This window comes from Rana temporaria, chromosome 1, assembly GCF_905171775.1.
Source record: "Rana temporaria chromosome 1, aRanTem1.1, whole genome shotgun sequence".
Taxonomy (NCBI): domain Eukaryota; kingdom Metazoa; phylum Chordata; class Amphibia; order Anura; family Ranidae; genus Rana; species Rana temporaria.
Window position 1 is genome coordinate 360,720,163 of NC_053489.1, and position 26,881 is coordinate 360,747,043.

Genomic DNA, 26,881 nt, shown 5'->3' on the forward strand with positions numbered 1-26,881 from the left:
GCTTGAGGAGTATCTGAAGTGCCAAGCTAGGGACCCAGCAGAAAAACGTGGGTGACGCTTGAGGGAGATACTACTGTCAACCTTGGAGGAGCTCAAGGGTCTCCTAGGCAGTGAATCAGAGGGACTAGTGAGAGACCAGGAGCTCGGTATTGAAGAACTACAAGGAGCAGTTGTAGTGGAGCGGAAAGAGCTGATATGTTTGAGTTAGAAACTGTTAAAGGACTGTTACCACAGGAGACAGCAACCCTGCACGTGCAGAAGTGGCGCCTTACTGGGGCCTTTCCCTGCACGGCTATTCTCCTATTGAAGTCTCCAAGTCTGTCAATTGAGTTTGCAACTACTGTATCTAAGGTTGTCCTGCCCCTAACCCTCTTTCCCTCAAAATATATAAAAAGGACGGTTAAAAGAAATGAAACCTCTTTTACATCCAAGAAGTGTCTGCCGCCCAATGACTTTCACCATCGTTGCATCTACTATGCCTCACAACCCACTACATATTGAAGGATGTCGGCTATCTTTGACCTTAGAGGTTCTCATTAGACCAAAAGATGTAAAAGACCTTGATACAATTAAAACTGGAGAGTCCAAAATCTGGTGCAGCTGTGCATGGTAGCCAATTATCTTTTATCTTTTTTATCTTGTTTAAAAAAAAGAAAGCTGTTTGGTTTTTATGCAGAACTGCACCAGATTTTGCACTCTCCGGGTTTAATAAATCAACCACAGTGTGCCAGTTAGAGTTAGTTTCAGTAAGGGGGACATTTACTAAAACTGATGCACTCAGAATCTGGTGCAGTTGTACATAGAAACCAATCACCTTTAGGTTTTATTGCCAAAGCTTGATTAAACAAGCTGAAGTTAGAAACTGATTGGTTACTATGCACAGCTGCACCAGATTCTGAATGCTGCAGTTTTAGTAAACCAACATCTTAGGCCCAGTTCACACAGCCGCAACCTGAAAGTCACACAACTTTCCAGGTGACTTGGCATGACTTTGGTGCAACTTCGATGCAAGTTCATATACACATGCTTGCTCACCATGTGTATATGAACTTGGATCAAAGTCACCCTTAAGCATAGTGCAGTAAGTCGATTGTTCACTCTCCTGCTCACCATATGTATACATATATTTTGCAATTTAGATCTTTATTTATATGATACATTTCTTTACTCAGGACGGCTGTCCTTTTACATCTTCAGTGCTATTTTGATTGTTGAGTACTTCTATGCCTGCCCCAGGTGTTTGGGCTGGATTGTCCTTTCCTGGGTCACATTGGTATGAGCACATGATGCATTCTAGTGTATATATTCAAATCATGTAATCATGCAAGCATGCTATTAACAATGCATTTTTCAAGGTAACCCTTAAATCTGTCATTGTCTGGGTCCTGAAGAAGCCAAGTTTGTGGCAAAACAATGACTGATCAGATGAACTGCATCAATCTATACTATTGTATGGAATAATATACATTTTGTATGTGAATGCTTTTCCCCCTAGTGGGATACTTTTCTTTGCCTTAAAAAATAGATACAGTACATTAATTAATCTATTTGATAATAAAATACTTTTTTTATTTATGTCTCCGTTCTGTGGCCATTATTGTCCATCATTGCAGGGTCCCTGGGTAGTTATCCTGGTGATCTCCTAATTCTTGTAGATATGTACAGTGATACTAACACGTGTCAAAAAAGAAAAATTGGGTTTGGCCATGATTCTTTCAGAAAAAAGGTGCTGAAAGCGGTACCATTATTTTCAAGGAAATTTGGCGTTTTATACTGTAGGCCTGTAATTCTTAGGAATAACTCACTTAAATCTGACCAAACAAGAGTCTAGTAGGCATCCCGGGTATGACATTTTTTTAAAAACAAAATTATAAATTATAATATAATAAATAATTATAAATAATTATAACAAATAATAATATAATTATAATAAAAATTATTCAATAATGTAATCAACTAAAAATCACTGAAATTTGCTCAGTTGCAGAATTTTTGCTGTCATTACTTTATTTTTTATGACGAATTTCCCCACAAATCGCTATCGCACAATTCTGCAAGTGATTATAATTTATTATCGCTGTTTTCTAGCTGCTCTAAAACCATTTTTGACATAAAGGGACACTTTTGGTTGCTATGGACAATCTACAGTTTGCAGGCAGAAAGAACAGTTTTTATTATACAAAAGAACATGTAGGGCACTGGGCAGATCACTAGGGACAAGGGGGGTGTGTATTTTTTAATACAGTACTGTAATCTATAAGATTACAGTATACTGTATGTAAGGTGTTTGTTTACGTTTTTGAATTTGGCGCCGTTCTCCGCTCCCGTGCGTCGTAACATCGCAGGGAACGGAGATCGGCGGCACAGGAGGACGCTGTGTGAATCGAGCGAGGTCCCGCTCGCTCACACAGCGCGGTGGCATCGCTGGATCCAGGGACAAGGTAAGTAAACACTGCCTGTGGATCCAGCGAGGCGAGCCCGAGTCTGACTCGGGGTTACCGATCCTAGCACAAAAATCTAACCCCAAGTCAGACTTGGGAATACCGCTAGGCTGGTTAAGATTTGTTTTGACCCTGAAATACCAGGGAATGTCCTGAATAAAAGATGTGATCCTGGCAGAGGGGTGTTTCTTCTGGAGCCAAAAGTTGTGGGCCTGCAGTGTCTGGTGTTAGAAATTCAGCCCTGCATATAGGGGTCACAAAGCTAAAAATACTAGGATAAGGTTCATGTTACAGCTGTACAGTCAAAACTCAAATAAAGATTCTTATCCTGGTGATAAAGTTTTGAGAATCGAGCCTATATTTCTTAAAATGCTAGTACACCATGATGCACTTACAATACTGTATACAGATCGGTCTTCCATCCAGTACTGACTAACACTCTTTGGCTCTGCAAGTCTCTCCACTCGTGGAGAAGGGACAGCTTGCAGTGCTTTTGGGGTAACAAGCCAAATAGGAGATGGTCTGTAAAAAAAAAAATTACAATAAGAGTATTAATTTGTTTCCAGAGATCTCCATTCCTAGCAACATGCTCATCCACCATTCAATGAATGTCAAGCAAGCTACTCAAATGCAGTAAAAGATGATGCATACCGTACTTATCTCTATTGATCCGAGGAATATTCAATACACACATTTTCTAACAATCACCCAGTCTCTCAGTCATAAAGTACTACAATGTCTCCTTTGTAACGCAGCTATAGCTATTTTACACATTGACAAAAATTTACCAAAATAGTTTGGAATTTTTACTCAATAAATTTTAGCTTTGCACATTCTGAATACCCAATCATGTTCAGCCAAAATAAAAATAAAAAACACAGGAACTTGCTTTTCACACAATTCAATAATTAAAGTCAATCTTTTACAACTTATTGAGTGAAGATTCCCAACTCCTTTAGGCTGGATTCACACCTATGGATTGTTTGTGCTTTTTGCAGATTTGCACTACAGAACGTGTTCCATAGGAAACCATGTTAAATGGACTGTAGTGCAAATCTGCAAAAAGCACTAAAACTGCATACATAGGTGTGAATCCAGCCTTAGTATATTAGCCACACTGTCCTAAATATATTATCCAGCTCCCACAGCTGTTCATATTACCTGTCATCTATATAGATATCGCTCACTGTTCTGTGCTTTGCCAGCTCCTCCTGTCTTGCCGTCAGACCTGTTGAAAACAAATAATAAAAGGAGATTGGCATGTTGTCTTTTAGTGGAAATACATATTTACAGCGTTGCTAGTCATCACTTCTGTCAACACATCTGCTATGTACAGGCTGCTGCCCAAATCTTTAAATGTATTTTAATTTAGACAACAAAATGTAGGTAATAGCAGAAAAACTTCAGAGTGTGCATGGTGCATGTATACATTTGGGCTGTATTTACTATAATGGCACTTGTGGGCCAGTGCCTAGGTCAGCAAGGCTAAAAAAGGCAAACTGGTATTCAACCATCTTAGCATTTCTGGCCATTTGTGGCTAAATTCAGGAAAAGGGGAAGGGGGTGCAGGGGATATTTAGAAGAGTCAAACTACTCACTGTAGTTTAGTCATATGATAGCAACTCTCCTTCTTCTTGTTTATTGGTCTGTACAGTTGCACAACATAAAATAGTGAGTATAAATCAAACAACATGCTTTCCCTCTATAATTACTGCAACTAGCATTCTAAAAAGTGATGATGAAAGCTTGCAAAAAAAGGCCATTATGCTGGTGTGTCTATGTTTTTTTTAATTTCTTTTAACAATCCTTTTTGTATTTTGAGGGGGGGGGGGGGGGGGGGGGTTAGGGCCAGGACACCCTTAAGCAGTTGCAATTTCAATTGGCAGACTCCGAGACTTCAATAGGAGGATAGCCATACAGGAATACTCCCCCAGTACGGCACCACATCTGCACATGCAGTAATGCTGTCTCTTATGGCAACAGTTTTTAACAGTTCCTAACACAAATTGTTATAGTCCTCCTTTCTCCACTACATATTCCACATGTAGTTCATCAGCACCTTGAGCTCCCGGTCTCTCACTGGACCCTCTGATTCACTGACTGAATCCCTGGAGCTCCTCAAAGCTTTGCGGTGGTATCTCCCTCAAGCGTCACCCACTCTTCCCTGCTGGGTCCCTAGCTTGGCAACCCAGATACTTCTCAAGCTTCACCCCTGCTAAGCAGCTCGGTCCCTGGCTTGATCCGCTGGTTGGGTCCCTGAATTGATCACTGCCTGAAGTTTCCCATTTATCCACCATTTGGGGAGAATGCTGCTCCGGTACTTGCTTCAGTTACCACTGTTGTCACTGGTAAAGGTGTTTGTGATGACAGCTTCCCTTCTACCTCCGACCACTGACAGGTTCTCTGGCCGGCAGAACCATCACTTCTGGTTGGACTGCAAGCCACATCCCCAACCCTGCGCTGCCCTCTTACTTCTGAATTGGCCCTCACACAGCCTAGCAGCTGGATATCCCCGGGACAGGCCCAATCTCAGGCCTAGCAGCTGGAGGCATAGGACCCACGTCCACCCAGACAGCCATCCAGGTGGTACAGAACACAGATCACCTGACCTCACCCGAATATATAGGTTCTCCCAGCAGGCCAAGGGATTAAAGAAAACCCCTGCTCATTGGCTGAGATATCCCATATACTCATAACTTGACCTTGGGTTGCCCTTCTCATATCTAGTACTACCAAGTGCCCAGCCAACTAGTAGTAGAAGAGAAAAGTTCAACAAGGCCAAAATCAATGGATCTCTAGCAACTGGCCATGGTTAACTACTTCTGGCAAGTAAATGTGTCAGGAGCATCCCTGACTAAACCCCAGAGCGCTACATCAGGATAATGTGTAACTAAAGCCCTGCTAGGGCCACACTATAACACAGACATAACACTTAAATCTGAGCTAAACTTACCTCTCCTTCAATGCTCCCTATCCCTCTCTGAGGCCAGCATGCTGGTCTTTGGCCATCTTCATTGGGTAGCCAGGGTGATGTCAATACTCCAATGAGCTGTGGACACATCCTTTAGCTCACTGGAGTAAAAAAAGAACGTGTGTGAGTTTGGCTAGACATGATTTTGGAGGATGCCCAAGCTCATCTCCATTCTAATCTCAGTGGACACGTACTTTGTTAAGCAAATGGCCTCTATTTCGTTAGCAAGTCAGCCTCAATGTGCTTAGGATATGTATCTAGCTATAATGACATAAAACCCTTTTATATTCCGTTTTTGTGCATGTGCAGAAGGATGCACTTCCTAGAGGGATGCAAGTGGATAACATGGAGCTAGAGATGGATAATGGAGAGGATAACAAACACTTGACTTACCACAAGTAGGAGACATTTTTGGCTTGTCTTGCCAGTAAACAGATGGCCTGGAAGGAAAAATAAACAAATATTCTTCTGTGTATTTGAAACAGTCAAATATATAATGACATGTAAAAGTCTGTATATTCCTGACTGAAATACATATACTATATTACCAAAAGTATCGGGACGCCTGCCTTTACACGCACATGAACTTTAATGGCATCCCAGTCTTAGCCCGTAGGCTTCAATATTGAATTGGCCCACCTTTTGCAGTTATAACAGCTTCAATTCTTCTGGGAAGGCTGTCCACAAGGTTTAGGAGTGTGTCTATGGGAATGTTTGACCATTCTTCCAGAAGCATATTTGTGAGGTCAGGCACTGATGTTGGTCGAGAATGCCTGGCTCGCAGTCTTTGCTCTACTTCATCCCAAAGGTGTTCTATTGGGTTAAGGTCAGGACTCTGTGAAGGCCAGTCAAGTTCCTCCACCCCAAACTCGCCCATCCATGTCTTTATGAACCTTGCTTTGTGCACTGGTGCGCAGTCATGTTGGAACAGGAAGGGGCCATCCCCAAACTGTCTTAAAAGTTCTCCTTACTGAAACTAAGGGGCCAAGCCCTGAGAAAAAACCCTACACCATAACCCCCCTTTCAACAAATGATTTGGACCAGTGCACAAAGCCAGGTGCATAAAGACATGGATGAGCGAGTTTGGCGAGGAGGAACTTGACTGGCCTGCACAGAGTCCTGACCTCAACCCGATAGAACACCTTTGGGATGAATTAGAGCGGAGACTGCGAGCCAGGCCTTCTCATCCACATCAGTGCCTGACTTCACAAATGCGTTTCTGGAAGAATGGTCAAACATTCCCATAGACACACTCCTTAACCTTGTGGACAGCCTTTCCCAAAGAGTTGAAGCTGTAATAGCTGTACAGAGTGGGTCAACTCAATATTGAACCCTATGGACTAAGACAGGGATGCCATTAAAGTTCATGTGCGTGATAAGGCAGGTGCCCCAATACTTTTGGTAATATAGTGTATTTTGCTGACTTTCTTGGTTGAAAGAAGTAAACATAACTTCTGTAAGTCACAAACATCATTATGCCAATTTTAGAACACAATTTATTTGAGCTGCACCTACTCTGTCTGAAGACTCTGATATCCAGTCTAAAACCTTCATCTATTGTTGAGGTATTACTGAGCCAGCACAGTGGTATAGTGGTTAGCACATTCACCTTGAAGCAAACAACGGTCGCTGGTTTGAATCCCAGCCACGACACCATCTGCCTGGAGTTTGCATGTTCTCCCTGTGCCTGCGTGGGTTTCCTCCGGGTACTCTGGTTTCCCCCCCACGCTCCAAAGACATGCTGGTAAGCTAATGCCGCGTACACACGATCGGTCAAACCGATGAGAACGGTCTGATGGACCGTTTTCATCGGTTAACCGATGAAGCTGACTGATGGTCTGATGTGCCTACACACCATCGGTTAAAAATCTGATCGTGTCAGAACGCGGTGACGTAAAACACAACGACATGCTGAAAAAAAGGAAGTCCAATGCTTTCAAGCATGCGTCGACTTGATTCTCAGCATGCGTGGATTTTTAACCGATGGTCGTGCCTACTAATGATCGTTTTTTTTCTATCGGTTAGGTATCCATCGGTTACATTTAAAACAAGTTCCCTTTTTTTTAACCGATGGTTAAATAACCGATGGGGCCCACACACGATCGGTTTGGTCCGATGAAAACAGTCCATCAGACCGTTCTCATCGGTTTGACCGATCGTGTGTACGCGGCATAAGTCTCCCGTCTAAATTGGCCCTAGTCAAGCACGTTGGGACCCTCGGGGTATGACGGCACTATATCAAGATACCTCTCAACTCAACTCAATTAATATTGAGGTGTGATTAGGATGAATTTTATTAAAATATAATATGTATAATGGTCCCTTTTTCACTGATTGTGGGACTTTTTAAGGCTTGTTGATAATAGGGGTTGATTTACTAAAAGCAAATAGACTTTGCAAAGTGCAGTTGCTCCAGAGCTTAGTAGATGAGGTAAAGCTTCACTTTGCAAAGAATACCTAATCACATGCAAGGAAAAAAACAAAAACTATTTAAAAATATACCAAAAAATAATGATTGGATATTAAAAGTCAGCAGAGTTTTTTTCACATTTACTAAGCTCTGGAGCAACTTCTTTTGCAGAGTGCACAGTCTATTTGCCTTTAGTAAATCAGCCATTTATTGTCAGTGACAGGATCTTTAACCTCCTTGGCGGTATTCCCGAGTCTGGCTCGGGGTAAGATTTCAATACCAAAAGTGATATCCCCGAGCCAGACTCTGGGCCGCCTCGCAGCATCCACAGGCACAAGTTACTTACCTTGTCCCTGGATCCTGCGATGCATCCCCGCTGTGTGAGCGAGCGGCGTCCTCGCTCGATTCACACAGTGTCCTCCTGTGCCGCCGATCTCCGTTCCCTGCGATGTAACGACGCACGGGGGCGGAGAACGGCGCCAAATTCAAAAAAGCAAACAAACACATTACATACAGTATACTGTAATATTACACATTACAGTACTGTATGTAAAAAATACACACCGCCTTTGTCCCTAGTGGTCTGCCCAGTGTCCTACATGTACTTTTATATAATAAAAACTGTTCATTCTGCCTGCAAACTGGAGATTGTCCATAGCGACCAAAAGTGTCCCTTTATGTCAAAAATGGTTTTAGAGCAGCTAGAAAACAGCGATAATAAATTAGAATCACTTGCAGAATTGAGCGATAGCAATTTGTGGGGAAATTCTTCATCAAACAATAAAAGTAATGACAGCGACAATTCTGCAACTGAGCAAATTTCAGTGTTTTTGATTTTATTACATTATTGAATAATTTTTATTATAATTACATAATTATTTGTTATAATTATTTATAGTTATTATATTATATTATGATTCATGATTTTGTTTTTCAAACTTTATCATACCCGAGATGTCTACTAGACTCTTGTTTGGACACATTTAAGTGAGTTATTACTAAGAACTGCAGACCTACAATGTAAAATGCCAAATTTCCATGCAAAATAATTGTACCGCTTTTGGTACAAAATTCCAGACATAATCATACCGCCAGGGAGGTTAAAACTGATGCCTGTGTGTTACTATGGAGTCGCTCCCCCTGTAGCCACATGCAGTAAGATGTTGCTCTGATGCTGGCCAAAATGCTCTTGATAAGCAAACAGGACAAAGCTGTCACATTTAGCAGTAGTAATAACACCATTGCTAAATGTTTCACTTCACACTGCCGCTGGAGAGGTTCATTCGGCCTAACACCCATTTGGTCAGCTGTTCACACAATATTCTCCATATACTGTACACAATGCAGGAGTCTCCCTCATATTATTTCTGTTGCTGGTTGAACGTTCTTAGCCTATAGTGTTCGGCTAGTCTCTATTGATAAATGTTAACTCTCGTGGTCAAATGTTATTTTAGATATTTTTCTCTTAGGTCCAAATTTTAGGGAATTTTACAATTAGGCGGTGAAAGGCAGCAAGAAAAGTAATAAACACACATATTACAATCATTACTAGCAATATTCATTAAACTTGCACAATTTTTGAGAAAACCCCATACTTTGTCATCAAGCCTAGCATAGGCTTGTTATGACTGACAAATAGAAAATGTTCAGTAGTTCGCTGTGGCCATCCCTATTCTCGCTGCAAAACTGTACTGCCACTTTCAAATTCTACCAAGCTCTCATATACGAATTAAGAGACCCCTGATGATACTGTAGTGTAAAATTGGCCAGCAGCACAACATTTTTTATTGAGGGAGATATAGCTAAAATGTACTGGAGACTCCAGCAGGTGTTTTGCTACAAGATTAAAAATACTACAGATAACACAGCGGCGTAGGCCAGCTGCAGGGTCATTTTAACCACTTGCTTACTGGGCACTTAAACCCCCCTCCTGCCCAGACCAATTTTCAGCTTTCAGCTGCTGCACTTCTATGTAGCCCCCCCCCCCCGACCCCCCAATACTTACCTGAGCCCCATCTCTATCCAGCGATGTCCACAAGTGAATCGGCCACCCAGGGCTCTCCCTCATGATTGACTGAGACACAGCAGCGTCATTGGCTTCCACTGCTGTCAAACTCAGTTAATCAATCAGGAGAGAGAGGGGGCGGGGCCAAACCGCAGCTCCATGTCTGAATGGATAGATGGAGCTGCAACCTGGCTTGGGCACCCAAGCCAGGTTGCAGCTCCGTCTATCCATTCAGACATGGAGCTGCGGTTTGGCCCCGCCCCCTCTCTCTCCTGATTGATTAACCCCCCTGACGGTAAACCCGAGCGCGACTCGGGGTTGGTTTTACATGTTAGGATCGGCAAACCCGAGTCACGCTCGGGCTGGACGGGCTTACCTTTCGCTGGATCCACAGGCTTGGTTTACTCACCTTGTCCCTGGATCCAGCGATGCCACCCCGCTGTGTGAGCGAGCGGGACCTCCTCGCTCGATTCACAGTCCCCGTGTGACGCCGATCTCCGTTCCCTGTGACGTTACGACGCACGGGGACGGAGAACGGCGCCAAATTCAAAAAAGTAAACAAACACATTACATACAGTATACTGTAATCTTATAGATTACAGTACTGTATGTAAAAAATACACACCCCCCTTGTCCCTAGTGGTCTGCCCAGTGCCCTACATGTACTTTTATATAATAAAAACTGTTCTTTCTGCCTGCAAACTGTAGATTGTCCAAAAGTGTCCCTTTATGTCAAAAATGGTTTTAGATCAGCTAGAAAACAGCGATAATAAATTATAATCACTTGCAGAATTGTGCGATAGCGATTTGCGGGGAAATTCGTCATAAAAAAAAAAAAATAATGACAGCGATAATTCTGCAACTGCAAATTTCAGTGATTTTGAGTTGATTACATTATTAAATAATTTTTATTATAATTATATTATTATTTGTTATAATTATTTATAATTATTTATTATATTATAATTTATAATTTTGTTTTAAAAAAAAAAATCATACCCGGGATGCCTACAAGACTCTTGCTTGGTGAGTTTTAAGTGAGTTATTTCTAAAAATTACAGGCCTACAGTATAAAACACCAATTTCCTTGCAAAATAAATGTACCGCTTTTGGTACGTAATTCCAGACAGAATCATACCGCCAGGGAGGTTAACTGAGTTTGACAGCAGTGGAAGCCATAGCAAGCTAAAAGTCATTGTGTGACATGGAAAACCTGAGTAGATCAAATACAAAATCTCTCTGAGTGTATAATAGGTTGGTATCTTTTTTCAGAAATAATTCTACCGCTTCAAATCCATTATGATGATGAGATATAATGGTATAAAGAGAAGCAACATTGGCAGTAGATGTAATGTAGCTATCCTTCCACTCTATCTCAGGGAAAATGTGCCAATTTAGATCCCATGTAACCTCTAGAGTGTATGACATTAAAACTTTTATCAAGTGTACGTCTCAGAATGTTGTCTACAGGTTGATCTGTCCTGTTGTGGCCTATAATATGTTGGCTGCATTATCAGGGCCATAAATGTCAGGATCAATAAACATGTAGCCAACATAACCAACAAAAAAAGGGATTTCCCAAACATAGTTTTTCGAAAAACTATCTGGAATACTACAATAAAAATCCAGCGGGTACTACCTTTATTGCTATTGATAGCATCACCCCCCATTGGAGGGGGAGTTTTGTTAGAAAGGAGATTTCATGTATGGAGAACCACTGGATTTATGATATAAAATGTTACATTCTCTTTGGATTAAATGTGAACTGGGACATAAATTGTTTTATTATTAACGGTTTAGTAAATGTTTAAAGCAGAGCTCCACCCTAAAGTGGAACTCACGCTGATCGGAACCCTCCCCCCTCCGGTGTCACATTTGACACCTTTCAGGGGGAGGGGGGTGCAGATACCTGTCTAAAGACAGGTATTTGCACCCACTTCCGGCCACAACAGTCTCGGGCAGACTGCGGGCATTGCATCACCTCCCACCGCCCCCCCCCCCCGTTGTGTGCTGGGAACACTCGGCTCCCAGTACACAGCGGGAGCCAATCGGCAGGCGCAGCGTGACTCGCGCATGCACCGTAGGGAACCGGGCAGTGAAGCCGGAGCGCTTCACTTCCTGGTTCCCTCACCGAGGATGGCGGGGGGAGCAGCAGAGTGACAAGCGATCGCTCGTCCTCTGCTGCGGATGGCGCTGGACTCCAGGACAGGTAAGTGTCCTAATATTAAAAGTCAGCAGCTGCAGTATTTGTAGCTGCTGGCTTTTAATTATTTTTTTTTCATGGCACATCCGTTTTAATTTAGTTTCTCACTGTAAATTAGTATGTTTTAATATGCTTTTTTACATATAGAGTTGGTTGTAGTTCTATTAATGTCCATTTGGTGGGGTTTTTTCACCTGCTGGATGCTCTCTTTATGGTTCATATTGAGTATTTTTAGGAATGTATATATATATATTTAGTAATGTATTATCTTTTTCAGTAATATATTTAATTAATATTGGGCATCCTCCAGCAATGTGAAATAGTATCCCATTATAATTATCTGCGGGAGTGTGAGCACATATGAGATTGTGGGCGTCTCTTGTTTTCCACCTCCGGGTATGTTTATTTCCTGTTTTAGTCGAATGGAGTGCAATCACGGTCACGTGATGAGTTTCAGTGGATGATTTCAGGCAGACCCCGATAACTGGAATTTACATAAATTGGCGTGTTTGTGTAGGAAGGCCACACCTCTGACGATATCCCATTGGACGAAACGCATCAGTTGGGACTAGGAGACACAAGAACACTGAGAGCCGCGACGGTTCATGAATATATACACGCTATTGTAATGCAAGTACAGTCAAAATCAATCATTTTAACAATTTCATACGGGCTTCACTATGTGCTGCATCATTATTATTTTATTGGTGACATCGACTTCATGATTGAGAGCGATTACACGAGTGAGCCAGGTTACCTGAAGTCCTAGCCCACTTTCCTATCCTGAGAGTTGATTATTGGTGTTTGATGCAAGCCTTTCCGACAAGCTGCTACGGCGTGAGCCTTTTATCAAGTGATTTCAGTGGGAGCTGTTGATTAGCTCTTGGTATATGCTTGTTACCACCACCTTCTGGTAAGGAGATTTGATTGTCACTGTGGTATGGATTGCTAATATTACACACTGAAGCTGGTGCTGGGATTTCATCTTTCCCTTTCTTTATTAAGGACTGTTTTATTTTTCTAGCGCCGCATGTGGACCTTTTTAATGCTTTTATTTGTGAATCAAACAGATTGTGCTGGTTGCTTTCTATTCTGTATTCAATTTTAGCTGTTTTGGTAGTGCACATACCCCCCCCCCCCCACGTTTTTAACTGTTTAAATAGCTTAGTGGTAAAAAAAAAATTATATCTCAGCTCTCACAAAATTAAGGAGCTATCAGACAGTAAGGGCTTGTTTACACTAAATAGAAAATCAACATACACAGGGCATTTGCAAAGCTCCATTAAAGCTTAAAAAAAAGCATCACTGAAGCACCATCAAAGCATCACTGAAGCTTCAAAGAAGCATCAAAGAAGCATGTTGAATCGACAGGCGCATTATTGTATGCTAAAGTTGAAGCAAATGTAAACAAGCCCTAAAAAAACCCAAGTACAGTAGGCCAACAGGCTTTATTCACAAGGCTTTAACACAAGGATCTTTCTTTTTAGCCAAGTGACATTGGATTCAGCTGAAAATAATTAATTATTTAAAAAAAAAATTCCTTATTTGAGTGCGTTAACTTTGTGAACTGAGCCCAAAGTCTCTGTACATTTTAGCCTGGGTTCACACTATTATGAATTAGATGCGGATTTGCCAACATTCAATTTGCATAGCAGGAGATTGTAACAAGCTCGCTATGGGGCCGGTTCACACAGCGGCTCCGGTGAAAATTGCACAGGAGTCCTGTGCGTCTTTTGGTCTGTTTCAGATCCGATTTCAGACCAAAATATGGGCTAAAATTAGACCTGAAACGGTGAATGGAGACGCACCGGACCCCTACTGTGAGTCGCTGCGTGTTCCAGTGTGAACCCAGCCTAAAGGAAAAAAAGGTTAGGGAGCCATTTGTAAGGTCATTCTGATTCTTATATTAATTAAGTGTTGTATGGTTCATAGGTCACACATGGTCACGGAATGCCTTTAGTATGAAAAATGATAAGACACGTGCTGCAACTTAGTTTTAGAAAAAAATTCAAAGGTCTGTCTGTCTAGTACAGTTTGATATTCTATGGCAGAGCAGTAAAATAACTAACCCCATGTATAGTAATTATTAACTAATAACTATTGATTTGATGCATTATGTATTACTGCTTTATGTTTAAAATGTTCCTGATGCCATGTGGGGAATATAAATACAAAAGTATTTCATATCTGTGAGGATGTTCCAAAACCAAGGGCATAGATTTTTTAAACAACATAAAAAAAAAATCTCACTTGGTCTTTAAAAAACAAAAAACAAAAAAACAAACAAAAAGGAGATGCATACTAGTTTCACTGTTTTATTATTTTGCTACATATCCTTACTGTATGCATTTTTTCATTAAGAAATACGTTTAAGGCCTTTGTTTTTATAAAAACTTTACATGAAATTTACTTAACCACTTCCAGCCCAAGGCTGTCATATGACGTCCTTGACTTTCAGTGGGGATATCTGAATGATGCCTGCAGCTACAGGCATCATTCAGATATCCTTATTTTCAGCCGGTGATTCCGTGCACCAGATGGTCACCAGTCATCTCTATGACCCTCGGAAGCCCGGGTGCGATGTTATGACGTGACGTCCGGGCCGCGATTGTAAACAAAGCAGCGAGGGGAGATGTGGGGTCTTATTGACACCGCATCTCTCAATAAGGAGGACCTGTCAAGAACCATTCTTATTACAAGGGATGTTTACATTCCTTGTAATAGGAATAAAAGTAAAAAAAAAAAAAAGCGTAAAAAAAAAAATATATAAATATTTTTTTTTAAAACGCCCCTGTCCCGGTAGCTCATGCTCAGAAGCAAACACACACGTAAGTCCCACCCACGTATGTAAACGCATGTGAGGTATCGCCGCTTGCGTTGAAGTGCGAGAAACAATTCTAGCACTAGACCGCCTTTGTAACTCTAAACTGTTAACCTGTAAAAAAATTGAAAGCATCGCCTAAGGAGGTTTTAAAGTACAGAAGTTTGGCGCCATTCCATGAGTGTGCGCAATTTTAAAGCGTGACATGTTGGGTATCTATTTACTCGCCGTAACATTATCATTCACATGATGAGCTAACTTTACTGTTTCGTTTTTTTAAATTCATGAAACAGTTATTTTTTTTTAAATGTGTTTGAAAAATTTGGGGGCTCTGAGAAATTTTCAAACAAACAAATAATGTTTTTTACATGTAGGAGAGGAGTTGCCAGAATAGGGCTGGTATGGAAGTGGTTACAGTGGTATTAAACCCCTTTCTTAGGCTTTTCCCTCTTTGTTCCCCTGGTGATCTGGCCAGCAACACACCTCTCATCACTGTAACTGATACATCTGGAAAAGTCTAAAAAAAGTCTAAAAAAGAAAACTACACTTACTGGCCACTTTATTAGGTACACATTGCTCGTACCGTGTTGGACCCATTTTTGCCTTCAGAACTGCCTTAAAGGATCACTAAAGGACATTTTTTTTTTAGCTAAATAGCTTCCTTTACCTTACTGCAGTACTGGTTTCATGTCCTCATTGTTCGTTTTTGCTTTGAAGTTGCTGTAATTCTGCTGTGATCTCCACACTTCCTGCTTGTCTGGCTCCTTATGAAAAATCTCATGGGAGCTTCTCACTGTGGTCCAAGCTGTGTGTCTAAAACTCCTCAGAACCAATCAGATTCATTTTAAAAACAAAACACTGCCCTGGATTTGTTTGTTTTTGTTCTGTGGGTCTCTTTACTTCACAGAAACATGAAACCAGTTTAAGAGCAAAAGTGAAACTAGAGGCACAATTATATGATTGAATTTAATCTATTTTTAATCATTTTTAAAAGGAATCAGTTAACTTTTATGTCTCTATACCCTGTAAACAGTCATTTCAGCAAAAAATATTTTTTACTTTAGTGATCCTTTTATTTTCTTGTAATATAGATTCAACAATGTGTTGAAAACTCAGTTTTAGGTCCATATTGACATGATAGCATCATGCAGTTGCTACAGATTCATGATGAGAATCTCCCATTCCACCACATCCCAAAGGTACTCTATTGGATTGAGATCTGGTGACTGGAGGGCATTGGAGTGAGTGCCGATCCTGACCTCCCTGGGGCCCTAAGCAAAATGACATGTCACATTAAAGTTTAGAAGCGGGGGGGCTGCCAAAAATGACATGTCACTGCCGATGGGGGTGTTCTGCTGTCGGAAATGACATCATACATTAAATTGAGAAGCGGGGGGTGCTGACTTCTTACCTCTTCAAGTTGAGAAGCATGGTGAGGGGCTGAAAATGACTTCTCACCAGGCAGGGCCTCTAGTAATTAATTTGGGGGGCCCTCCGCAGCTTTGCGGGGCCCTAAGCGGCTTGCATAGTGAGCCTATAGGGCGGATCGGCCCTGATTGGAGTACAGTGAACTCATCGTCATGTTCAATAAACCAGTAGTGAGAGGAAATGAGCTTGGTGACATGGTGCATTATCCTGCTGGAAGAGGCCAGAAGATGGGCACACTGTAGTCATAAAGGGATGGACATGGTCAGCACTCAGCAACAATACTCAAGTAGGCCGTGACATCTTAACGATCCTCAAATGGTACTAAGGGGCCCAAAGTGTGGCAAGAAAATATCCCCCACACTATTACACCACCACCAGCAGCCTGAACCATTAATACAAGGCAGGATGGATCCATAATTCTGTGTTGTTTACTCTAAATTCTGACCCTACCATCTGCATGTTGCAGCTGAAATTGAGACTCATAAGACCAGGCAACGTTTTTCAAATCTTCTGTCCATGTTTGGTGAGCCTGTGCGAATTGTAGCCTCAGTTTCCTGTTCTTAGCTGTCAGGAGTGGCACCCGGTGTGGTCTTCTGCTTCTGTAGCCCATCTGCTTCAAGGTCCTGTGGTTATTTGAGTTATTATTGCTTTTCTATCATCTCAAATTAGTCTACCCATTAACATCTGACCTCTGACATCAAAAAGGCATTTTCCTCCACGCAACTGACACTCACTGGATATTTTCTCTTTTTCGGACCATTCTCTATAAACCCTAGAAAGGTTTTGTATAAAAATCCAAGTAGATAAGCAGTTTGTGAAATACTCAGACCAGCCCATCTGCCACCAACAACCATGCCATGTTCAAAGTCACTTAAATCCCCTTTCTTCTCTATGCTGATGCTCGGTTTGAACTTCAACAAGTTGTCTTTGCCACATCTAGATGATTAAATGCATTGAGTTGCTGCCATGTGATTGACTGATTAGCAATTTGTGTTGGGGCTCATGTTCACAGGACAGTTGAAAAAACTTTTCTGAACACTGGAAACTTAACAGCTGGAAACCGACAGTGAAAACCGTCAGTTTTACTGCTTTTACATACTAAATGTATGCAAGTTCAGCAGCAGTTATGAGTATTTGAGAAGCGTTTTTTTAAATATAACCTTAAACCGTTGTTTTCACTATGGATCCCATCATAAGCATGTGTGAGGAAATGCTCCTGATGTTGCGAGAGGACCAGAGCTGGGAAAAAAACGCCCAACTGCCGCAGCTGTAGTGTAAATGAGGCGTTACCAAGCACTTGGACAGGTGTACCTAATAAAGTGGCCGGTTAGGGTAATTCAGCCAGCACATCTAAGAATTGTTAAGCTTCAATATGATAAATGTTTGCTTTTGGGTTTAATACTGCTTTAATTAAAGCTTGTACACAATTTATCATTTTAGAGAAGCATGTGACATAATACATTTTGCCAACTGCAAAAGAATAGAACTAATATATGTCCCCCTGCCCACAGCCCCTGATATTGCTCTGTTCAAGAGCCACAGCTTCCTGACAGAATATTCATATCAGACACACTTCCAGGTGTTGGAATGAACAACGGCATGGTTGCTAATAAATTGAAAATACTGTATGCATTATACCTATCTATGCAGCAGGTGGCGCTGTAGTATTATAGTGTATAGTTCATGTATTCTATGATATGACAGTATGTACTGTCTATCTATGTTCAGTGAACTTGTTTGTATTCAGTACCTGTTCCATGATAAAGACATGCTGTATCATATGGTATGAGATTTTTCCATAAAAGCAAAGCTATTGCTGCAAACAACAAGCTTCCATTGCATTTTTTTAAAATACTCTGACAACGGTTTATGGGTCCCAGGCACCCAGCAGCACCCAGAGGCATTGGAGAGGATAACCCAGCAGTACCCAGGCACTGGAAAGAATTCTGCAAATCAGTGAGTACTGTATGCAAGCTGCTGAAACATGGCGAGTGATTCAGATGTGAAGTTTGCAATTGCAAAGCTGAACAATGCCAATTACCAGTTGTGGAAGTTCAAACTAGAAATTATTTAAGATAAGGATGACTTGTGGAAAGTGCTGAATACAGACAGATGCATAAACGAAGAGATAGGAAAGACAGGCAAGGGCACCTATAAGCTTATTAGTGGAAGATGACCAGCTTATCCACATAAGAACAGAGAAAACGGCCAAAGGTATGTGGACTTCATTACAAAAACTGCATGAGCGTTCAAGTCTAGACAGCTAGCTTTTTCTACTAAGAAAGCTATATAAGATGAGACTAGAAGAAGGCCAGCATATGCGTGACCACCTGAAAGTTATGCTAGAGATCATAGAGCAGCTGTGCACCATCGGAGAGGACATCAAAGATAACCATATTGTTGCCCTGCTCCTCTGCTGCGTTCCAGAGACATATACTACTTTTATTAACACTTTAGAAACCAGACCCGAACAGGAGCTGCCACTGGAATATGTCAAAGGAAAATTAATTGATGAATATGACAGAAGGAAAGAAAATACGCACCATGATGACAAAGAACTTAAGATGTACAAAGGCACAAAGAAAGCAGAACCTGTTTTTGCTGTAAAAGGACCAGTCAATTAAAAAAGGACTGTTCTATCTGGAAAGCAATCAAAAAGGAAACTGAAGACACATCATGGAGTGGCACCTTGACTAGTGATGGGACCTTCTTCACAAACATTGATTATAGTCTAAAAGACAAATAGCCGGATTCAGGTAGAGCGGCGTATCTTAGATCGGCGTAGCGCATCTCATTTGCGCTACGCCGACGTAACATAGAGAGGCAAGAACAGTATTCTCAAAGCACTTGCTCTGTAAGTTACGTCGGCGTAGCGTAAATTGGCCGGCGTAAGCCCGCCTAATTCAAAGTAGGAAGGAAGTGGGCGTGATACATTTAAATTAATCGTGTCCCCATGTAAATGAAGGGCCGAACGAACGGCGCATGCATGCTCAGAATCACGTCTTATATACTCCCTAAGATACGACGGCTCAATGTGTAAGACGTGAACGTAACCTACGCCCAGCCCCATTCACGTACGACTTACGTAAACGACGTAAAATACGACTGCTTTTCCCAAAGTCCATACCCTAACATGACTTAGACCAGCTATTGTGTGGAATAACTTTACGCCGGACGTACGCCTTACGTAAACGCGACGGGCACAAGTACGTTCGTGAATCGGCGTATCTAAGTAATTTACATATTCGACACGTAAATCAATGGAAGCACCCCTAGCGGCCAGCGTAAATATGCGCCCAAGATACGACAGCGTAGGAGACTTACGTCGGTCGGATGGAGCCAAAATTCAGGCGTATCTCCTTTGCAGAATCAACTGCATAGATACGATGGCGCATCCGTGGACTTATGGGGCGTATCATTAGATACGTCTGCTTAAGTCTTTGTGAATCCGGGCCATTGTTTTTCTAGCAAACGGGAAAAGCATCACCTCAGAAGGTAAAGGCCAGGACTTTCTGAACTGCATTACACCACAAGGCAAGCAGAGTATCCTTGTAAAGAATGTGCTGTATGTTCCAGAACTAGAAGGTAGCCTTCTATTAGTGAAAAGCCCTGCAAACAACGGTCTCACAGTTAAGTTCCAGGGTGATGAATGCACAATTCTCAACAATAAGAGATTCCTTGCAAAAGGAAAACTGGATGATCACTTATACAGGCTCATCACCACAGACGCTCATCACCACAGACCAGCAAGCCAATATAGTCTCTAGTGGCCTACACAGCAAATGTATTCACTTATTGCACAGACTGCTGGGGCACAGAAGTCCAGACGCTATACAGGACATAGAGGCTTAGCAGAAGATTTGACAAAAATGCTTTGCAAAGTGCTCATGAAATGCAAATGCTGTATTGAAGCAAAAGCCACACATATGCTCCCTTTCCACAGGCTTCTCAAAGAAAAACTACCCACCCCCTGCAGCTCATACACAGTGATGTATGTGGTCCAATAAAAACTCCCACGTCAGGTGGGAACAGATATCTACTGACTTTTACTGATGACTATTCCAGGTACACAACCACTTATCTGATGAAACACAAGAATGAAACATCAGTGAAACTTCAACAGTTTGTTGCCATAGCTAGCAACAAATTCCAACGGAAACCAGGAACAATACTTACCGGCATTCGGGGAGAATACATAAGCAAAGAAGTGGCCTCATATCTGAAGAGACAAGGTATGGTACACCAGACAACCACACCATAAACTCCTGAACAAAATGGTGTAGCAAAAAGGAAAAATCACACTCTTATAGAAATAGCCAGGTGCATGCTGTCGGGTGCCAACCCACATCACAAGTACTGGGGAGAAGCAGTCATGACTACAACCTACCTACAGAATAAACTACCCTCAAGAGCCCATAAAAGCACTCCATTTGAAATGTGGCATGGATCAAAGCCTAGCTTTGGAATTTAAAGCATATGCCTATATTCCAAGTCAAAAGCGATCCAAGCTGGAGCACAGAGCCATAGAGTGCATTCTAGTAGGCTACAGTGAGAAAACTAAGGGTTACAGAATCCTACACCCAAAGACTTACAAAGTGACAATAAGCCATAGTGTTTATTTTGATGCGAGCCCATCATCAGAAACACCAATCTCTGAAAGCTGTGATTTGAATATGCCAAGCAAACCAGAATAGGTCAACCAAAGCCAACCTGTGCAGGAATCAGAACAAGAGGTGGCACTCACAATGCCTAAATCATGTTCCCCACCAGTTCCTGCTGAACTGCCTGAAGTCAGAAGATCCACTCGGACTATAAAGGGGATACCACCCCGCAAGCTGTCATACACTGTCAAAGCACACAGCATACTTGAACCAACATCCTGGGAAGACATAGATAAACTACCAAAATATGAAGCCAATATGATGGAGAAAGGCAGCAGAAGAAGAATTAAAGTCACTTCAAGAAAATCAAACCTAGACACTCACAGAGCTCCCTCCTAACTGCAAAACTATAAGAAGTAAGTGGACTCTTAAAATAAAACCAGACGCAGAAGGGAATATCCACAAATACAAAGCCAGACAATTTGGTGAAGATTATGATGAAACATTTGCTCCCGTTGTAAAACACTCTTCCATCAGAGCGCTTCTTAGCATTGCGGCATGCAAGTCAAAAAACTAGACGTTAAAGAGGAGGTTCACCCTAAAAAACAAGTTTCTACCATGCCATCCAGCATACTAGCGTGAGCTACAGTATGCCTTTATTTATTTATTTTTTGCGCCGTACTCACAGTTTAATCCCTTAGTTAAGTTTCAGACTCCCCGCGGGGAATGGGCGTTCCTATGCAGAGGGGAACATGCTTGACGGCCGGCTATGGCGCGTCACGCTTCCCGAAAATAGCCGGAGTAGGACTCGGCTCTTCACGGCGCTATATGGCGCCTGCGCACAGACTAGGAGCTGACTGCGCAGGCGCCGTGAAGAGCCAAGTCCTATTTCGGCTATTTTCGGGAAGCGTGACGCGCCATAGCTGGCCGTCAATCATGTTCACCTCTGCATAGGAACGCCTACTCTGAAACTTAACTAAGGGATTAAACTGTGAGTACGGCGAAAAAAAATAAAAATAAAGGCATACTGTAGCTCGCGCTAGTATGCTGGATGGCATGGTAGAATTTTTTTTTTTTTTTTTTAGGGTGAACCCCCGCTTTAAGGGCCCTTTCACATGTACGGATCCCGTGAGGATACGTACCTTTATCATCCTCTTGCTCAGGAGGGATCGCTCTGTTGATCCCCACTGAGCCAGCAGATGACAGGTCCTACCCTGTCAGATCTCCGCTCTCCTCTATGGGGGGATCGGATGAACATGGACCATCTGTCCGTGTTCATCCGAGTCGATGACGGATAGAAAAATAGGATTTTCATCCGTCTGCAGAAATGGACCATAGCGGGGAGCGGACTGATGAGATCGGTTGTCAGCGGATGTTCATGCGCTGACATCCGCAATCCCATAGGGATACATGTATGTCCGTATTTCTTCCGAAAACGGATGGATGAAATACGGACATACTGTCCGCAGGTGTGAAAGGGCCCTAAAACTGCTTTCCTATATGGAGACATTACGTAAGATCTCTACATGGAGCAACTACCAGGGTTTGAGCAAGGAGACAACCTTGTGTGTAAACTTCAGAAGAGCATCTATGGTCTTAAAGGGTTTGTAAACCCACAAGGTTTTTCACCGCTGTCTCCGGTCCTTATTGGATAGATTGATAGCAGCAGCAGCCATTGACTCTCACTGCTGTCAATCAATTCCAGTGACAAGGGGGGCGGGGCCGAGTCCTGCAGTCTTTGTCAATGGTCTCAGGAGCGCGACTGCACGTATGCCTCCTTGGAATGCGGGTCTCAGAGGGGGTACTCGATGCAGGGAGGAGCCAGAACAGAAATCCTTGCACCGAGGAGGTAAGTATGTGTTATTTAAAAAAAGGGGACGTGGAATGAGAAAGTGAACAAAGTACTTACCTGAGAGGGATTCTCAAGAAGTAAAGCAGACCCCTGTCCTTACTCCAAGAATCAAGAAGACAGGTGGATTTACGTACATCATTATCTATGTTGATTACATTATAACTTGTTTTAAACAAGGGGGTTACAATCAGATATTTTACAAGCTTAAAGAAAATTTTGAAATAAAAGAGCTAGAGAACATTAGCTACTATCTTGGTATTCAAGACTCTGGGTATAGAGAGAGAAGAAGATGGAAATTATCTTGGAACAATTCCATATGCAAGATGCAAAGGAAGTGAAAACTCCTATGGAACCAGACTATCAAAAGAGCAATGAAGCAGAAAACTTGCTACCCAACAATGACATGTATCGCAGAGCAATCGGTAAGCTGCTATATGTTGCCACTATGACAAGACCAGACACAGCCGCAGCAGTGGGCATACTATGCAGGAAAATTTCAGCTCCCTGTCAGTGTGACTGGAATGCAGTAAAAAAAGTTATGCAGTAGCTTTAAAGGATCAATTCAGTTGCAGTTACGGTTACCAGCAACATCCAATTCAAAACTGGTCAAATATGTGGATGCTGATTGGGCCGGAGTCTGTACAGACCACAAAGTCACAAGTGGATTCATCTTCCAGTATGGGGAAGGAACCATAAGTTGGTCTAGCCAAAAGCAAGCGTCTGTCTCTATATCTTCAGCTGAAGTAGCGTACATTGCAGCAGCACACGCTTGTCAAGAAGCTATATGGATTTGTCAACTTTTTGTGGACATTGGGATAGACATGTCAAAACCAATTCTCATTTTGAAGACAACCAGGGATGTATAAAGCTTATGCAATCAGAAAGGGTCAATCCTAGGACCAAGCACATTGATGTCAAGTATCACCTACAATGGGACAATCAAGAGCAGTCACGATAAAAAACGCAGATGACTGCCATTACTAGTAAAAAAAAAAATAATAATAATAAAAATGACATAACTCTATCCCCTATTTTTTAGGCGCTATAAATTTTGCGCAAACCAATCAATATACGCTTATTACCAAAAATATGTAGAAGAATAAATATCGACCTAAACTGAGGATGAATTTATATATATATATTTTTTAAATGGGATATTTATTATAGCAAAAAGTAAAAAATTGTGGTTTTTTTTCAAAATTGTTGCTCTTTTTTTGTTTATAGTGCACAAAATAAAAACGGCAGAAGTGATCAAATACCACCAAAAGAAAGCTCTATTTGTGGAGAAAAAAATTATCAAAATTTCATATGGGTACAGTGTTGAATGACGGCGCAATTGTCATTCGAAATGTTACAGTATATGCCATAGTTTGTGAACTCTATATCTTGATATAAACAAGACCAAAGATAAATCCAAGGAAAATCCAAGCTTTACTCACCAGCCAGCCCGCTGACAACCAAATCAACCTATCTAACAGTATGCATTAAAACAGGGGTTTAGTCTGCACACATTTGCAAATACATGCGTAAGCCACAGAGCCTCATCACGGCACCCTGGTATCTGTGGTCCTATCTCTAGCTTATGAGAGGCTCCACATTGGAAGTACATGCATTCTGATGGATAGGTGGAGGTTAGGTGGTATCTTTCCTACAGACCAAATAAAATACACTGATTTGGATTATTTGTGCCAAAGAAATGTTGCAGAATACAGTTTGGCCTATATTTATGGAGAAAGACTATTTATTTGCAATATTTTATAACAGAAACAAAGAAAAATGCTTTTTTTTTTACTTTTCTGTGTTTTTTCATTTATTTAGCAAAAAAAATTCCTTTTGATTAAATACCACCAAAAGAAAGCTCTTTTTGTGTGAAAAGAAATATAAACATTTCTTATACAGTGTTGCATGGCCACACAATTGTCATTCAAAGTGTGACAGTCCTGAAAGCTGAAAATTGGCCTGGGCAGGAAGGGAGTACAAGTGCCCAGTATTGATGTGTTTAATAACCACTGGGTTTTAAATTTTTAAGAATGTAAAAAAAAAAAAGATATTTGGGGAAAAAAACCCTCTTTACTTTCTGTTAAAGTAAAAATGCCAGGACAGCAAAGACACCCTCAAAATGACCCCTTTTTGGAAAGTGGACACCCCAGGGGATCTCTTTTTTAACTACAATATTTTGGAAATGAATAAACATGTTGGTATTGAAGTGGTTAAAAAAAAAAATAAGATGCTCAAAGCCTTTAAAAGTCACCCACTGAAGCCAAATGCAAGTGTCTGTTATTAGATGAAGAAAGTTGAAAGGATAAAAAGTTGAAAGTACTTTGCACTGAAATTGTACAGACTTAGGCCCGGATTCACATACATCAGCGCATATTTATGCCGCCGTAGCGTATCTCTTTTACACTACGCCGGCGCAGCGCGGAGAGGCATGCACTGCATTCAGCAAGCCATTGCTCACCAAGATGAGCCAGCGTAGCGTATTTTCGAAGGTGCAGGCCAGCATAAGTGGGCGTGACCCCATGCAAATGATGGTCCGAGCGTGGCGCAGTTTTACGTCCGGCGTATCGCAAACGGCGCATGTGCCGTGACGTGGACGTATGTCCCGTACCCCTCTGCGCATGCTCACAACTATGCCCGGCATAACCCCTAAGATACGCCGGCACACCGCCTACGCCGAGAGCATAAATACGCTCAGACATGTGCTCGTCGAGCGCAAATGCCAACTGTGCAGCCATGGTCACATGTTTGTGCGACCAAACCCAGTCCCTCAATGCTATGCATCACCAGATGGTAGCAGGGGGTCCCTCTCCATCTGGGGACCAGGGATCTGGGGACATTCAGGCCACCCTGGACCGGCATTCCGCGGCTATGGGGGAGCTGCAGGCCACAGCCACAGGGATCCTTGCGGAGGTGAAGAGTATGGGGGAGGTTGTACAGGCCGATACTTCCGCCATACAGATGGAGGGTCGCCTGAACAGGCGCCTACAGCACCAGACCAGCGGCAGGCAGCTGCGTATGCAGGCGGAGACTAATAGCGTGCTAGCACGCATTTCCTTGGCATTGGAGGGCATACAGGCAACATCTGCCAGGAGTGACAGGCCAGGGGATGACCCTCCTCGAGATGCCCCACCCCCCCCCCCACTCCAGTCGTCCCCACGGCTATTGAGGAGCCGAACCCTAGGCACAAGGCCTGGCCCACGAGAGGGCAAATGACTCTCTGGACGTTGGCAGCTTAGAGTATGAGCGTTACTTTTTTTTGGAGTGTCGTGCACAGATGTAGGCTACAGTGTGACTGGTGTGTGGGTGACATTCCTGCCAGCAAGGCTTGTCACCATGGATCGTCAGGGAGAGGTTATCCCCACGGCCGTGTGAATGTGGTATGAATGGACAGCAACATCATTGGGGCCTTGGCGTGGCATTGCTGCTTCCAAGTCCCGTGTTGTGGACTTGGGCTAAACCAATGTGAGGTGGATGTGGTGTGTGTGAGCACAGGACCCCAGAAGGCAAGCCCCCTTTTTTAAATTTTTTAGAAAAAAAAATGTTTTTGATATTTTTTTATTTCATTTTTTATTCTTTTTAGTTCCTTTTTTTATATATATTTTTCTTTATTTCTTCTTTCTCAATTCTTCTCAATTCGCGGCAGCACCCCCCCAGGCCCATGCCTGAAGCTGTGTAAGGGGCCCTATAATTCCTGATGGCGGCCCTGCCTGGCATGTTGGCATACAGATGTGTTGTACTGCAAGTGTGGTTGCTCAGCTTGTCCGTAACGTTCAGCTGACCTGTGCACGTCTGGTGCTGAGTTACACCTGTTTTATGGGGAATAACTTTAGGCTGGACATAGAACTTACGCGCACCGCGCGTAGCCTGCGCCGGGCGCACGAACGTTCATGAATCGCCGTATCTCCCTCATTTGCATATTTGAATACAAAATCAATGGGAGCGCCACATGCGTCCAGCGTAAATATGCGCCCACGATACGCCAGTGTAGACAAGTTACGTCGGTCGGATGAAGCCTATTTTCAGGCGTATCTAGTTTTGTGGGCACGGCGCACAGATACGACGGCGCATATTTGCACTTATGCGGCGTATCTCGAGATTTTCCCCTTACCTTCTACCTATCACCTCCCTCCTCTCCCAATCTCACCTTCC

General features: G+C 42.4%; 1 protein-coding gene across 1 annotated transcript in view; it reads right to left on the reverse strand.

The window, feature by feature from the left end:
- THEG (theg spermatid protein) overlaps positions 1 to 26,881 on the reverse strand; it is a 58,812-nt gene that overhangs the window by 24,882 nt on the left and 7,049 nt on the right. The window contains exons 2-4 of the mRNA XM_040321951.1: positions 5,806 to 5,852; positions 3,603 to 3,669; positions 2,837 to 2,963 (exon numbers count right to left, since the gene is read on the reverse strand). Coding sequence (XP_040177885.1) covers positions 2,837 to 2,963; positions 3,603 to 3,669; positions 5,806 to 5,852 — 241 coding nt within the window. The remainder of the gene's footprint in view (positions 1 to 2,836; positions 2,964 to 3,602; positions 3,670 to 5,805; positions 5,853 to 26,881) is intronic.